This window comes from Pocillopora verrucosa, chromosome 5, assembly GCF_036669915.1.
Source record: "Pocillopora verrucosa isolate sample1 chromosome 5, ASM3666991v2, whole genome shotgun sequence".
Lineage (NCBI taxonomy): Eukaryota > Metazoa > Cnidaria > Anthozoa > Scleractinia > Pocilloporidae > Pocillopora > Pocillopora verrucosa.
The window spans coordinates 13,978,960-13,994,943 of NC_089316.1; the positions used below are offsets into that span (position 1 = coordinate 13,978,960).

Sequence of the window (15,984 nt, forward strand, 5' to 3'; positions counted from 1 at the left end):
GGGCTTGTAGTAATCAGCCTCGTCTCCAGGGTGACATAGTCATCCCAGGCTCACTCGTACGCGGCATTTCAAGATGGCTTCCAACCCAACAACAACCAAGGTAATTCTTTAGTTATGTAATTTTTTAATAAATCAGATATGTTTTATTATCTGGTTTGCTGCTGAACCAAAAGGTACTTATTCTTTTTTCTACAATAGATGGGAAAGTTTGTTCGTTGTTGCTACAATCAATTTAAATTTTTATGAAATTTCACTTCCGCCGAGACTATTCTTAGCTATATAGCGTAAAATTGTTATATGATTGAAAATTTGAACTGCATGATTGTATGGTAGGTTCACGATATCTAGAATCCCAAGTGAAAATTAACAATTTGAATACCTACCCAGGGGCAGACTAAATAGGATTTTTTTTAAAAAATGTTTCACAATTTTGGTAACTTTGGTACTTAAACATTCTTTTCTTCAAGAAACAACGACAAAATAATGGATAAAAAATTTGTATCGGGGGAATGATGTCCTGAGTATCGTAGTCTCGTATATCAGGATGTATATATGTGTTTTTAACTTTCATTGGTTAAAACTTGAGGGGTATTTTAGATAATAAAATTGAAAGTAACGTTCTATTTAATTTCTTGTGAAAACAGTACGTTGCATAGTACTGCAGAGCTCTGCCAAAGACTGAGATTTTCGACACTGCATAGCCATCGATTGTGACACTGCAGGCATTGCCTATCTGGGGGGGTGGGGAGGGGAGGGAGAGTGGACAACCAGGTATGGGAGCATATTCCCTCAAGAAAGTATGAAAAAATGAAGTACTTAGCACATGTTGTCATTTATACTGAGTTTTTTTGGAAAGAGAAATCTCAGGGTGGTAGGTCTTGTATGATTCTTCAGCACTTTTGCACGCACTCTCTCCACCATCATTTATATTATTTTAATTACTATCATATTTTTAATGTAGTTTTTTCTCAAATTGAACTGTTTGGAGAAATCAGTTACAAGAGTTATCCTTTTAAATCTTGTAACATCTTGTTTGTGGCAATGATTGCCATAAACTTGTAAGCAAGAAGTCAAGGTATACTGTGGTGCCTTGAATTTTGCCCCAGATTCTTCCACTGCTCCATTATTTATTACCACAAAATGCATTGGTAAGTGTTATCTTTGTAGATGGAGTTTGCTGTGCAGATGACCTGTAAGAATTGTGTAGATGCAATTTGCAATTCACTCCATGGTGTTGAAGGTGTGTAAGTTTGTGGAAAAATTGGGGTCTTTTTTATTGTTTTGTTGATTTTTTTAAAATCATTCTAGGTTGTGAATAGAAGGGTTTATTTTGTTTTCTTATTTTGAGATATTGACTGATACATGCAGGTGGCTTCAGTTGTAGTCACTGTGTTCTGGTATAAGACCCTTCACACCTTTCATACCATGCCCCACCCAGTAGTTAAAATGTTTACTTGGAAACTTCAAGGAAAACCTGTAACCAAGTTTTGGAACTTTGTTGTGATGAACCAGTACCCAATCCTAAAGAGGGTTATCCTAACAGCTTTTAATCGAACTGTGACTACTTTTGGAAGCAGGAGGCTAATTATCCTATGGGATTATTAATGATATGTAAATTACGGTTGCTATTTTTAATCATGTACTGGTAAAATTGTTCAATATTGAATGTGACTTAACATTGTTTTCAAGTAAAATATTTATATGGATCTTTTAAATACTCTATCATGATAGCTGGATATTCTGACCATTTTTTTTGAATGGTGTTGATATTAAGGACAATCAAAACCCCTGAATATATGATAGAAATGACAGCTTAAATTAATGCATCAGGTGGTTTAACTGATAGAAAATGACTTTTTTTTAGGTATCACATCATTCACAGTGGATCCAAACTCAGAGCAAGTGACTTTAGAGACAACTCTGTCAACCAGACAAGTCCAGAATCTATTAGAAACCTCAGGACGTACAGCCATCTTACGTGGACTTGGTACAGCAGGCAAGGGCTATATGTACACAACACTGAGCAATAAAAATTATGCAGTTGTGTGATGACTGTAGAGCATGCCATCCCTTGAAGTTCAGCAACATGTACACTGTAGTTGATCCTGTCCTTTCTCTACTGAATTTGAGTTACTGAAAGTCCTCCCACTGAATCAATTGAAAACAACTTCCTTAATGTCATGCCTCAAACTGTCTCTTAGTCACAACTATCTTGCCGTTACACTGTTTATGATCCCTATCATCATCGCCACTACAAGCTTCAAATTCCTGGTCTCCTCTTATAACCACCTACCCCCATTGTCATCATCATCATCATCATCATCATCATCACCACCCTGTTGAGATGCTCGACTGTGACAGTACTTACATGATTTGAAGTTCAAGACTGAGTTGTCAAACAATTTATTCAACCTTACCATCTCTTTCTTCATGATCATCACTATTTTCCTCATGGACTTTATCCTTCTCATTATCACACTCATCTTTCCCCTTATCCTCATCAAAGCTCATTGCCAGCCTTGTTATTATTGTCCTTCTCTTCTGCACTCATCACCTTCCTATTATATATATTTTTTTCACTATCATCATCATTACTATCCTCACTGTCAGATATTTATGACAAACAGATATCATTTCATTCCACACAGGGAAGGATCTGAAGCATTTAGGAGCTGCTGTTGTGGAGATGCGTAGTGGAATTGTTAAAGGTGTCACCAGATTTGTTCAGGTATCTTAATGCACTTTTGAAAAGGTTCTTTACAGCACATGGCATTGCTGTTAAATGTATTTTTATGAGTTCCAATTTACACGAGAAACTCATTATTTGATGATGGTCCATACAATATCATATTGAAATTATGTCCTACTAGGTGGAAAACCACTAGGGTCAAATTCTTTATCACAAACAGAGAATGTCCATTTGTCCATGCTAAGTCCACAGGGAAAGGAAGAGCTGATAGTTTCATCTGATTACAATTTATGCTGGTAATTTTCTGATTTTTAGGTATCTGAGGATCTGTGTGTGATTGATGGCACAATTGATGGACTTTCTCCTGGACTTCATGGGCTCAATATTCATGAATTAGGAGATCTGTCTCTGGGATGTGCAAGGTTAGTTAAAAGTTATCTGTGACATTTGTGAACTGTACAATTCAGAGTACAGTATTCATGATTTACATGAGTTTTGTCAAAAGAGGAAACTATATAATAAGTGAGCATTGGTAGCTTGATGATTTGAAAGCTGAACTCTTGTTGAAAGGTCCAGATGTGAGCCCTGGATGTTGTTATTCAAAATCTTTACTCTTATGGTACATCTCTTCACTATGGGGTGCAGACAGGTGACATTAACCATTCACACCCTAACATTTACATCCATATTCTCCATGCTGTTCTCTTTAAATTTCCTAGGGTACTGACAAGGAGACTTTGATTAACAATCAGGAGCCTCAGATCTGAAATTGCTGATCACATTCTTAATTCTTATGGCCTTTATATTTGATTCAAAGGTGATACTGTAAGGAGAAATTAGAAGCCAGTCACTCTTTGGGGTTAAAGGGTAACTAAGTTGTCAGAAAAACCTGACAAAACTGTACAGGGGATAACTTGTGATGGACTACCATTCTGCTGAGGATGTGTGCAAGTACTGCTACAATTTAAGATAACCTGTTTAATTATTCAATTATGATAAAAGATACATCTTTCCCCTTAGTACTGGTGATCATTATAATCCCAGAAACTGTCAACATGGAGCACGAGAGGACAATGTGAGGGTATGTTCATTATTGGCACTAATTTTGAAAAAAATTTCACTCTGTAACCACTTTTAGAAAGTCCATTTTTGCAGTTTGTAGGGTGTGGTAAATGTTATGTGGTGACCACAAGTGCTAAGGTGGCTTAGTTGTTGAGAACCCAGTGGGTGAATGGAAGATGGTACATATGGGACCTGTCACTGGCACATTGTCTTTTGTTCCCAATCAGTAATTTTATCTTATTACTCTTAGTTTGTACAATTTCAAGAAGAAATAAATTAAGCTTAAAGACTTGGCAGCCAACTTAAGTTACAGAGGCTTGATTTCAAGTATTGTAGAATTGATTGTTGGCCCTCCCAAACTCAACCTTTGATACTGATAACCACATATAACTAAGGCCTCTAATTCAGTTAGTCATTCATACTTTTAGTGATGGATGATTAAGTTGGCTGATTTATTTGTATGTTGTATATCGAAGCATGTTGGTGACCTTGGCAACATTTCAGCTGACAAAAATGGCAGAGCCTCTTTCAGAATGGAGGACAAAAATATCAAGGTAAATCCCTTGGACTGTTCTTACATTATGTTTTTATTCTCCATCAGGTAAGAAACTTTTAGACTCTGTACAGCTGTGATTTTTTCTTCTTGTCTGATAAATTGTTGATTGTTTCCTATTAGTCTTATTGGTAAGTGTGCATAAGAGTTAAGAGAGTTCTGCTACTAAGCTGTAGGTTCAAATTCCTGTTGCACTTGCAGTCACCTACACATGGAGTTTCTTTCTTTTTCTTCTGTTGTGTTAAAAAAGGAAAAAGGTCCTAAATAACCCTATAAAAAATATAGTAAAACAAAATAACCTTAAAAATGTTGAAATAACCTTAAAAATATAATCGTTAAATACACACAGTGCAAATTACATGAACAATCAAATGTCACTCAACAGAGCAGTGTAGTTGACAATGTGCAATCATCACAAGGACCAAGGTCTGTTTACACTATAGCTTCCTGTAGTGACGTTTTTTGTCAGGTTTCTCAGTTTTTGAGGTGTCCATCAAACATGCACATTCTCAGGTTAAATGAATATGAAATCTTTTTTACCCTCAACACCCTGATATTAATATGCATATTCTCCATACTGTTCTGGGAACATTTCTTAAGGTGCTGACAAGGAGAATTTGTCTAACAATCAAGAGCTTCTCTTAGGTGGTGATCATTTCCTTTTTACTTGTGACCTTAATGTTTGATTGAGGGTGATATTGTAAGGAGAATTAGATGCTAGTCACTCTGAGGGATTAAAGGGTTGATCAGTTATCATCTGGGAGCTGTTATGATAAATCTGCTTGGTTGATATTATTATTACATGCACATATGATTTATATGTGGGAAGTTCAAAAATTTTGAGATTTCAAGGTTTCATATTGACGTCTCTTTGATGTAGATCTTTGTATTACAAATTAGCTTTTAAAACAGAACGACGTTTCGACCTCTCCGAGGTAATTTTCAAGTTCTAGTAAATTGTAAAAATTAGCATGGTTTCAGTCCAAAAAATTATTCAACATTAAGGTTTATCTTGGATTTGGAAACACTAACGTACAAGCAATGTGGCGTTACTTCGAGGTATTATAGCGTAAACGGGGGTTGTTGTTCTACAGTAAGAGCAGTTTAATCATTTATTTTGTCCTTCCCTGCAGGTTTGGGATGTAATCGGTCGCTCACTAGTCGTACATCACGGTGAAGATGACCTTGGGCGTGGCACCAATGAATTGTCGAGGATAACTGGAAATTCCGGCCCTGGGTAAGACTTGTACCGAAAGAGTCTGCAAACTTAAATTCCAGGTTCTTACACTTATTTTATGGTGTTTCCCGGCAGTGACTGAAAAGAACAGGGGCGTTCAGATCTAAGATCTCAAACGAATTCGCATTTTGATCAGCCGCAGACGGTCTCGGTCGGAATGTGAGCGTTCTTTTCTTGGAGTCTTTTTACATCGAAGTTTTACGCTTTCGTTAGTTCCTGTAAGTCCACGTTACAAAAATGATTTTGAAATTCCTCAACTCTTCACATAACATGGTCGTATAAGCTGCCCTCTTTGGCTCATTTTGACAAACAATATCGGGAACTCGTTGTAGTCCCTCTTTCAAGAACCAATTTCTTTATTTAGCGATAGGAAGTTTAAAATCTTATCGTGTAGCAAAGGAAGGGCTTTGAAGTACAGTCCTGTAACTGACGTAATATGTTTGAATGTGGATAACTGAGATACGGTTTTGTTCTTTTGCTGTTTTGGAGGATTCTTTTTCCTTCCCGAGATTGTCCCCCTTGTACGAACCTAACTCCCAACAAAGTCATCTGAGCAAGCCCCTAGAACAACTTGGCGACCACTTATTAAAATGTGTTTCTAAAACAATCTTTTACAGATTATCTTGTGGAATCATCGCCAGATCAGCTGGACTTTTCCAGAACACCAAAAAGTACTGTGCATGTGATGGGAAAATCCTTTGGGAGGACAAGCCATTGTCTGAACCAACAAGCATGCCTTCTCAGCTGTAAATTCTTGTACGGAAACCAGTGGATGTCTTGAAATCAAGAAATCTTCTAGGATATTTCATCTGTTTGGGATCAAGTTCCGTAAAAGCAGGACACAAGCAAACCAATAACATTCGCTTCTGTTTTCGCAATATCAAAAAAAAGGGCAGTTGATTTTATCTCTTGGAGTCACTTAAAAGTTAAATGATATCTTTGACGTCATAACGAAATTTTTTCCTGTCATGAAATCGCCCAAGGAAGGTTCTTAGTAGACAATTGTCTCGATTTTTCATTCTTCATTTAACACTTACCCTTTGGATCATGTCGCATCATGTGACTGAGGAGAAACAAACTGCTTACGTTCTTTCAAATTTCATATTGATAAGGAATCGAATCTCAGTTAGACCCATCCAAGCAAACATTTTAACTGAATTTCGAAACAACTTGTCACGCTTTTAGGGATGGCAAAATAACAAATCAAAACCACAAGAGTTTAAACTATTCAACAGCATTCTTGTTTATATCAGTTGAGCTCCCCAACTTTGGTAGTGTTCTGTGAGCCGTCTAAGTCTTACTTTGACCTTCTTGGAATCTCTGTACAGATAACATTTTACCCGCACGGGTTGCGTGTTGACGTGCCCTTTCCCGTTTCCCAAGGGAATAAAATCCCTACCATGTGATCTTGAAAGACGGTTTTGTGTTATTTAAAGGAAATACAAGAAAATCTGTTACTTGAACCTTGTTTATCAAAATAATTTGGCCCGCGATGGTTGAGCACTCTCCTGCTGAGATTGTTATAATTCATCGGTTTGAAGGGAGACACATTTTGATGTGGACACAAGGCTTTTCAGAAGTTGAACCCTCTATTATTTTGAAGCAGAACTCTCTTTTTCAATGCCATATCGCCGTTTATATTTGAAAACCTGGATCACGTGTATTTTGAGATTAAAACCTTTCACAGTGGTGCACAGCACATTCCCCCAACCCCATATGTTATGTAATTCGAATCCACACAAAGTGTAATACCAGACGGTCATATAAATGAGATTGAAGCGCGTGATCTGCCAAATGCGTTGGTCGTTGTAGAGATTTTCTGTCAAGATGTTCATGTCTTGGTTGCTCGCATTTTTCCTGACTGGAATTGCCCAGTCAAGTTTGCTCGATGTCGATCAGTTGAAAGCACCAGGTAAGCATGCCAGATTATCCGTGATTTTATGAGAAGTGATTACATGGCTATGTAGTATTGAATTAGTCGTAGGAACAAATGAGTGTTCGCCCAGACAGTTTAATGCGCTTTGAGACGAACGAGAAGTATTTGGCTGGCATAGTCTAAATCTTAGCTTCCATTCTCACATAGTCCGTTCATTTTATGTTGTTTTTCGCCAAGGAGAAACCTTTGATACAAGACAAGAAAAATTACAAGCCATTGTAACCTGATATTGCGGATGAAAGGAAGAGAGTGACAGAGTCAGCCCTTCTCTTTTCAAAGGTTAATTTAATCTCAGTCCCCAGTCTCTTCAGCCGGTGATAACTGCCCATTCCCCTGCTTAATGCTCATTAATGGTGGAATGAACTCTTTTTCTGTAGAACCAGATTTTGTCGATGATGGTGATTGTGGATGCACTAAAGAACCGACTGCACAGTGTGGCTGCTGCACAAAATTTGATTTTGACCACAAGGAGCACACAGGTAGGAGTCAATAGACTTTAACTCTGTGAATCGTAAGAGTGACTGGGATCTAAGTTGTTCGAACCATATAACCCTTAATAAAACATTAAGGTCACGAGAATAAAGGAAATTATCACCAACTAAAGAAGTTCTTGGTTGTTAAGCGATTTCTCCCTGTAAGTACCTTAGGAAACTGTGTTGAGAGAACACTATGGAGAATATGCATGTTAATGTTAGCCATGTAAGGGTTAATAAAACAGAAAGAAAGAATGGGATAAACGAAATGTGAGTCTCTTTTAAACCAATTAAGATAAGTATGAAATTGCCTTAATACTGATTTTCGCAGGTCAGTTATGGGTTCGAGTTCAAATTTACATAAAAGTGTTATCATCATCTATCATTAAATTCTCCACCCACCGCTGATCTGCCACAGAATATTTACTGGTGCTTGTCAAGACTTCTGACTGAGAATTTAGTTTTACGTCTGAAAACTTTCATCAGCAATCTTACCGAGGGGATTGAAAAGTTTATTAAAAACACCTGGTAGAGTTCACTCCGAGAGAAGATGACTAGAGGAGATATTTCGTTTAGGATTTCTTACTTGCAGAAAAGTGTGGTCATTTATGAAGTGTGTTTTGTTCTTTTTGTAGCCTGTATGAACATGACATTTCAAGTGGAGGAGAAAGTGAGTCATGATAATCGTTATAGATTCACTCTGTTTGCGAGACAAACCTGTAGAGCTAGTGGAGAAATTAGAAACACTAAATGTCCATTTAAAGAGTTGAAAAAACCCCCAGCTTTTGTGCTAGTAAGATAATTAGAGAAAATTCGCTCGTCCTCTACCAACTTGATCAACAAACTGTAGACAAGCTCGCTCAACTGATTTCAATATTTATCCGAATATTTAGAGTCTCCGTGCTGAGTCAGGCTCGGCATATGTGTTTTTCTCTGGTGATTGACTGAATGTTTATTTCTTAGGCGATACGATTTACGGGGACTTTAGATGACAAGGTTCTGTTCAACGAAACTCTCTCAGGTAAGGTATACATTTTCATGTTCGTCAATCACTAGAATTTGGGTTACTGAACAAAATAAACCCCTTGCGCTGTGTTTTTGTTAAATTTTCCTTACCTGTTCGCTTGACAATACATTGATACTAAAAAAGGATGCATATTCAAAATTATTCGGTCCTGATGATAAAAGGGTCGACAGTTGTATGGTAACGCCTCCATATTCCTCTGCAAAGAGGGCTTAATAAGAAAGTTAATAGACGTGTGAGTTAACTAGAGGCAAAAGTCACTTCCTAATCCCTGTTTATATATATTTTTCATTTTTTTTTCCAGCGAGAAATCCACCTCCTTTTTGTCAAGGGGTTTGTCCACTGTCGTGCATCTGCCTTCAGTATTACAACATCTCGTACGGTGATGAGGGAAAGTGGGGAGGATGCCTGAAGATATATGCTGATCTCATTGTACCACTCTTTAATCTTGACTTTGGCTGCTTCAATCTGCCAACCCAGGAAGGCCAGGAGCAGTGGAGGGCTTCGGACAAGGAGGGCAACTCGCTGTTACACTTTGCCGGCTCTAATAAGTCAAAGGATCAAATGTTGAACAAGACTCGGCAGTGGCTCCTAAAAATGCTTGGCAAAGACACAACTAAGTCGCCACAAAAGAAAAAAAATCCACTTGATTTCCTTTTCAACAATCGCGTGATTGAAAATTCTGATGAGGACTAGAATTAAAGACTTACCGAACCAAACAAGTAAATGTCTGTGTGATTGACAGAATGATATTGTAATCGGTAATGACATTCTTGGCAGTCTGCTATACTTTACCATTCATTATAAATGTATGTAAAGTGGATTAGAGCAATAATAAAACTGAATAAGGAAGGAAGTGATGTGGCTCTTTGAACGATACAGTTAATTTGTGTTTTCATGATGGCGATGTCACAGCGGCTTAAAGTTAATATCTAAATAAAAGTTGCAACCTTCAAACAGATCGGATTACATTTCAGTCTTCGAGGTAGATAAGCAAATAGAAGATCTGACTGCAATAAAACTATCTTCCTTTCTGTAAAGCCGCCCTTTGAATTGAGCACAGTCTTCACGGTTCCAGTTACTTAACCCTCTTACCCTCACCTTTGCAATAAGGTCTCTCGTGATCGGCACCTGTTTGAACATGTCACACTCGATAGATGTACACGAAGGCATAGGTGTACGAAATTTACACAGATTTAGAATAAAGGCGAAATCATAGAGATAAAAAAAGTAGACAAATAACTCCATCACTTGCCGCCTTGTTGTAAAGTACTTCCTGTACTGATGATTATCATTTGCATGGCATGAAATGAACTGCTCTCTCTTCTTTTGCATCTGGAGGCCTCACTCCTTGCTATTTAGTTCATTGGAGAACTGCCCCCCCCCCCTCCCGTTGACCCACCAAACAGCCGGAAATGACGCACGGAAAGCGAAAGTGACTATTAAATATCTGTGGAAGGTCATTCTTTGTCTGGTTAGCGACATATTATTTTCTTACCTTACTGTTTTGAGAAATCTTCTTAATGTGTTTGCTGAAAGTGAAATTTCCTTTATCCGTGGTCACTGTACTTGTTCCTTTGGTGGCAAGTTTCACACTGAAATCTGTTGGTTAGAGAAACCTTTGTTTTTTTCCCCGTACTTGCCTTGATCATCAACCCTTTCATGACTAACTTCTATTTTGTTTTTGTAGATCCAGTTACAGCGAATAATCCAAATTTTGATGGCTGTGAATGTGTCAGTGGCAATTCGTCGTTTTATTGTTGTCAACCCATCTCTGTCTACCGCTTTAGTGAGTTAGGTAAGAAATTTCAAATGCACTTATTAGAAATTTCAGTAAAGACAAAAAAACAGCACTGATTGCATATACATTTTGAAGGGTCTTCTATCGATCACGCGCTGTCGTGTCTCCAAGGCGCAGCTGTTTCAGTAGAAGAGTAACTTATGACGGGGATTACGTCCATGGGAGATTGCATTCCATTGCTTTTTCACCCATTACACTAGTCTACACAGGTTATGGACTCAAACAGTACTACGAAATTATTAGCTGGGCCTAAAAAAACTCATTCTTATTTTCCCAGTTTGTGTGAATGTGTCAAGCGTGGATACACAGAATGTAAGAAACTCAGTTTTTCACTGCTAACACTGAATTTAATTTCCCTGTATTGCTTAATGAACCTGACACTTTTAGGAATTGAACGTTGAGTTTTGCTCGAATTAGGTTATACCATTCACCTTGTCTGCAGATGGAAAGTCGCGCCTTACTGATACGTACTCAGGTATAGAGTTTCTTATGATGATATTGTTAAGGCTAAATTTGGTAGGAATAGTTTTTTTTATATTTGCAATCCAGTAAACACCCCTTAATTTAAGGTTTTCATTTATGTCGTATGAAAATTTATCGGAACTAGAGAACAGTCAATATGAGGAAAGAGTTCAAACTTCAAAGGACTGACTTGGTACACCAACATGGAAGCTTGTTTAAATGTTTGGTAACTAATGTAGCTGTATCCACGTATGCAAAGCCGATTGCTTCTCAAAGGACATAGGTAGAAATTTCCATTGGGATGATGTGGTCGTAAACCGGCATGTTACTCGGAGGGGTTTAGGTGTGACAGGTTTTGTTTTTATAAATTATCAGGTTATCTCGATCTAGGAACGGTATCACATGTACACAAGTATCTCCCTGATCACCCGAGCCCTTGATTAACTGATTTCTTTCGAACACTTGGCAGAAAAAGCACCTCAGCCATACTGTATTGAGTTTGACAACCCAGGACCAGTTTACACCTGTTTAATTTTCTACAACACAACGTTCACCAGCACACAGGTCAGCGGCTGTCTAAAGCTGAGAGTTTTGGTACAAGCTGAAATCTTTATCCCATTGAGATGTTTCAATCTTTCACGACCTTCTGATGTCAAGCAAGAGGACGATTTTACAACAAACTACATATTTTGAGTACTGAATTTTTTTTAAAAGTGTTTCTGTTTCTGAGTACCCCTTTTTGAATAGCTCTTATGTATGATGACGTCATTTACCATTTGTTCAGAAAGATTGTCTGATTGGTTTATTTTTGAGACTCATATCTTCAAGATTGAAACTCGCAGGAATGAAATGTAGACAGATTTAATCAGTACTGCTGAATGACTTTTATATTCAATAATTCAATATAAAAAAAGGTTACCACCTTTGCATATTCTCCAAGAGCCATACAAAGTAAAGAGAAATTCTGACTCGTGATTCTGATACAACTAAGTATGTACAAATCGCGATAATTTTGCCAAATACATCAATGCATTATTTTTCTTGATTTTTTTGTCTATTCCACATGTATATGTAAATGCAGGGAAGGGCATGTTACTGACTACCTCATCTGGGTTTCTGGCATCTGAGTCTGAAATCCAGCAGGGACAAGAAAGCTCATAGATACAAATCTTTTTGTAGCAGCTCTTTAATAAACAATTCCATGTAATTCCTTGCACAAAGCTTTTCTAACAATTCTTTATCAAAATCCTTGTGGTCCATGCCAGAATTTTAGAAAATAGCACTGTTGTACTGTCCCAGAACTGTTCAAATGTACAACTTAGTGCAAAATCTGGGTTCCATCAGGTCTACAATCAATTGGTGGGTTTGACATAAATGCCCTCCTAAAAGAAAAAAGAACAGGTCATTACACCAAGCCACTGGACAAGATTACAATCACTTAACAAGCAACATAAAACTAAACCCCAAAAATTAATGACAGGGTAGATTAAAGAAACCTAAAATGTGTACTAGCCATGGACATAATAAGATTAGATAGTTTTGCAGAAAAAGAAATGAATAACACCACAAGTTTAACATGTTTGTTGTTTCCTTGAAATGATAATTTCCTGAACATAAAGTTAGGCAAATAACAGAATGAAGTAAGACACCAGTACTGACCGTTGCCTTCCATTCATTTCCTGTTTCAGGATAACTATAACCACTAATTTCCTTTTGACCACTAATGGGCCGGCCAAACTGGTCTCCAGTTACATGCAGATAACTAAAGAGAGAAAACAAATACAAACAAATAACTAACTGTCTAGGAAGAAAAGTAAAGGAACATGCTTGAATCAGTCTTTGCCCAAAAGCTTAAAAGTTATAACCCTTGAGGTTACTCCAAGTTGCAAATTATTTTCAGTAAAATTAAGGTTACTAACTGGGTATGTAAACTTGCATCCCCCTTCCAAAAAAAAAAATTTTTAAAAATTGAACATTTCCAAATATGCCAGTTCTTGAAGAGAAGGTATTTCCACAAAAGTGACTTAATTTTCACACTGTTATAATCTACACGGGGTGTGAGCTTCCTAATAATCCTTTTGAGGCAGACATCATCTGGGAGGGAGTGATGTGGTTTTCTGAAGGGAAAAAGTTCTCAGTTGAATATCAATGCAAGGTCATGACCAAGAAGGGAAAAAAAGACATGTGAATGTTCAGATGTAAAACAAAAAAACAAAAAAAAACAAAAACACACAATATCTTGACAGAAGTGACAAGGGTTGGTGGTTTTTCCAAACTTCAAAGATTGAGGAAAACCAGGTTTTTTGCCCTTGGTTTAACCAATATTTGACAACAGAAAATATGTTCATAAAGCTAACATGGGAAAAGGTACTTGAAAACTATCCCTTTTCCCAGGGAGCTTCATCTTGCTTACTGTGAACATCAGAGGTTCTGCACTTACACTTTAGTAGCTGAATGCTTGAACCTAATTTTATCCTGTCGTTCCCAAAACTTTGAAGGACAAATAACAGACCAGTTGTCCAAATCATCCCCATCTCCATTTTCACCAAATGCACTCACTTCCTGGTTATGAGAAATTGGTGACTGAAAGTGATGACTGTGAAGATTGCGTTTAGTGGCCAGGTGTTGTAATCTTATTGCGCTGCCACACTTAACAGGAGTCCTGGAAAAATAAAAATGAATATCTTTCATTTCCTCTTAAAAGTACAGATTTAAGACTTTCATTACTTAGACTGTACCAGTATATTTCTGTTGACATGTCACAATAATTAACCAGTCCAAGGGTATATCACCAGATTAAGTCTAGTGAAATCTGTAATTGTTGATAAGTTTAAGAGAATGTTTCTCTTTCTGCTGCTCTTTCCCATCTACCATCCTTTTCTCCCTGCTTTGCATCATGATCTCTAATTATGCCATTACACCACTGTTAACTATAATGACTGAATGCTTAGAGTAGGTTACTTTGGTACTCACCCTCTTTTGCATGGAGAATCCATTTTCCCTCTCACAACCCAGTAGCTGTTTCCGTCATCCGCACTGTCCACTCCTGTAACAGACTAAAAGTAGCAATATTTTGTTTAATCAGCAGAAATTCTTAGTCAAATGTATACTGTAGAGATGCCGTCTACAATCGTCTGTCTTGTCATACCTACGTGAGGAAAAAAATTAAGAGAAGTGATACTGCAGCAGCATTTAAAAAACCCCATTAATGAGAGATCTAATAGAGCCAGCCCACTAAGAGTGGAAAATTAGGGTTCCATTGAAGGTGATTTTGAACCCCATGTGAAAAAAAGGATAAGTGATTAGGGTGTAGAAAGGCTACATAATTTTTAAAATAGAATGTAATTTCCAACCAAACACTGATACTTTCAAGAACTTTAGACGAACTTATGAAAGGAAATTTGTTATTTTTTCCCTTTAAGACCGTGCAGGACAGCAGGGCTTTTGGTCACAACGAATAGTAGTCTCTACTTCAAAGCTACAAAACTACGTCAAAATTCGATGCTAACCCTTGGTTCGGTGAGTAATTTTTTAAAAAACCCAGTCTTCCGCTTAACATGCGTATTTCAACAGGTTGGAAACCGGAAAACCAAACACAAATCAGAAGCGTCCACGCACAGTGCATCTCATTAAAATTAACGCCTGAAGACAAGAAGTAACGCAAGGCGTCCTCTCCCGCTATCCAGAGTCCCTTTCCATATAATACACTTAAATAAAAATCGTGACATAAATCTAGGTATGTCTGGGGGAAACTATCCCTTTTCTGTTGGTCCAATTTTTTCGATGAATACCAACAGTAAGCTCATCAATTGTACTTTGTTTTGGGCATTGAAAGCGAACTTGGAAAAAAAACTAGAATTTCTCGATCACAACGACAGGGATGTTACAGCAGCTTGGACACATTTTATTTTGAGTGTACACTATCTGCTGTCTTTCCAAACATTCTGCCATAAAATTAACAGAGGAACATCACAGCAAAACATGCTGAGGATATTTTCAAGAAGGGAGATCATCACATTCGCTCCAACTGACGCAGAACGTACGCTCAATCCTACCTGTTGTCCGCTTCCAGAGCCATACTTAACTTCATGGGAATGGAGTCTAACATTGTGCTTTGGATTGACTAGCTTTAAAACACTCCCACAAGTAATATATTTAAATTCTGGAAGAAAAATCAAACAGCTTCATCATACATTCTGAGTTAAAATGGTTTCAACCTGCTCTGTTTTTTAAATTATTTTGTCTACTTACTTACCTCTAGAATCTCCTTGTGAACGACCGCATAGCAAAGAAGCTATGCTCATCAACAAATAAACGTATTTTACAATATTAGTTCCACTGACTATTCGAAAAAAGTAAAGGAAATTAGGTACTGTCACGGCCATCATGAAATTTCGAAAAGACACGCAAAGGGCATTAAACCTCGCTTTGGCTCGTCAGACTCGTTCTCGTGCACTAAATAGCTATTCCGCGGGTCGGGTGGGATGTTTGTCCGGGATGTATTATGTATTACAGTATCAAGGGATTTTGGTCTAATGGCACTTCACTGATCAAAGTTATCAAAATATTTTACCGTTCAAATTGTGTCGCACCTTTTATCATAATTTTGTCAATAAGGTGATACTTAATGAGCATAAGTGGCATTGATTTGGGGAGTAATGGTGGTAATCTGCAAAATTTATATCAAATCTGGCACAAGGTATGGTTTTGTTTGGGTATAAATGGGCCGTGGACATCAAAGTTACCA

At 37.5% G+C, this 15,984-nt stretch overlaps 4 protein-coding genes across 4 annotated transcripts; 3 read left to right on the top strand and 1 right to left on the bottom strand.

The window, feature by feature from the left end:
- The first annotated feature begins 34 nt into the window (after nucleotides 1–34).
- Nucleotides 35–7,004, top strand: LOC131777543 (copper chaperone for superoxide dismutase-like). The gene is made up of 9 exons (XM_059093852.2): nucleotides 35–100; nucleotides 1,168–1,240; nucleotides 1,865–1,996; nucleotides 2,649–2,728; nucleotides 3,005–3,111; nucleotides 3,710–3,770; nucleotides 4,228–4,305; nucleotides 5,438–5,541; nucleotides 6,159–7,004. The coding sequence occupies exons 1-9, from the start codon at nucleotides 74–76 to the stop codon at nucleotides 6,289–6,291; spliced, it is 795 nt and encodes a 264-aa protein (XP_058949835.2). The 5' UTR covers nucleotides 35–73; the 3' UTR covers nucleotides 6,292–7,004.
- A 138-nt stretch (nucleotides 7,005–7,142) lies between these two features.
- LOC131777541 (uncharacterized) lies at nucleotides 7,143–9,856 on the top strand. The gene is made up of 5 exons (XM_066167489.1): nucleotides 7,143–7,453; nucleotides 7,855–7,956; nucleotides 8,586–8,620; nucleotides 8,914–8,971; nucleotides 9,279–9,856. Exons 1-5 carry the CDS (start codon nucleotides 7,369–7,371, stop codon nucleotides 9,668–9,670), a joined length of 672 nt encoding a protein of 223 aa, XP_066023586.1. The 5' UTR covers nucleotides 7,143–7,368; the 3' UTR covers nucleotides 9,671–9,856.
- A 576-nt stretch (nucleotides 9,857–10,432) lies between these two features.
- On the top strand, nucleotides 10,433–12,274 carry LOC131777533 (uncharacterized). Its single transcript, XM_059093841.2, has 5 exons — nucleotides 10,433–10,582; nucleotides 10,665–10,772; nucleotides 11,053–11,087; nucleotides 11,193–11,250; nucleotides 11,707–12,274. Exons 1-5 carry the CDS (start codon nucleotides 10,498–10,500, stop codon nucleotides 11,928–11,930), a joined length of 510 nt encoding a protein of 169 aa, XP_058949824.1. The 5' UTR covers nucleotides 10,433–10,497; the 3' UTR covers nucleotides 11,931–12,274.
- A 131-nt stretch (nucleotides 12,275–12,405) lies between these two features.
- Nucleotides 12,406–15,658, bottom strand: LOC131777532 (stromal cell-derived factor 2). The gene is made up of 6 exons (XM_059093840.2): nucleotides 15,493–15,658; nucleotides 15,293–15,399; nucleotides 14,211–14,293; nucleotides 13,678–13,899; nucleotides 12,897–12,999; nucleotides 12,406–12,619 (listed from the first exon to the last, which is right to left on the bottom strand). The coding sequence occupies exons 1-6, from the start codon at nucleotides 15,623–15,625 to the stop codon at nucleotides 12,590–12,592; spliced, it is 678 nt and encodes a 225-aa protein (XP_058949823.2). The 5' UTR covers nucleotides 15,626–15,658; the 3' UTR covers nucleotides 12,406–12,589.
- Between the last annotated feature and the right edge of the window lie 326 nt (nucleotides 15,659–15,984).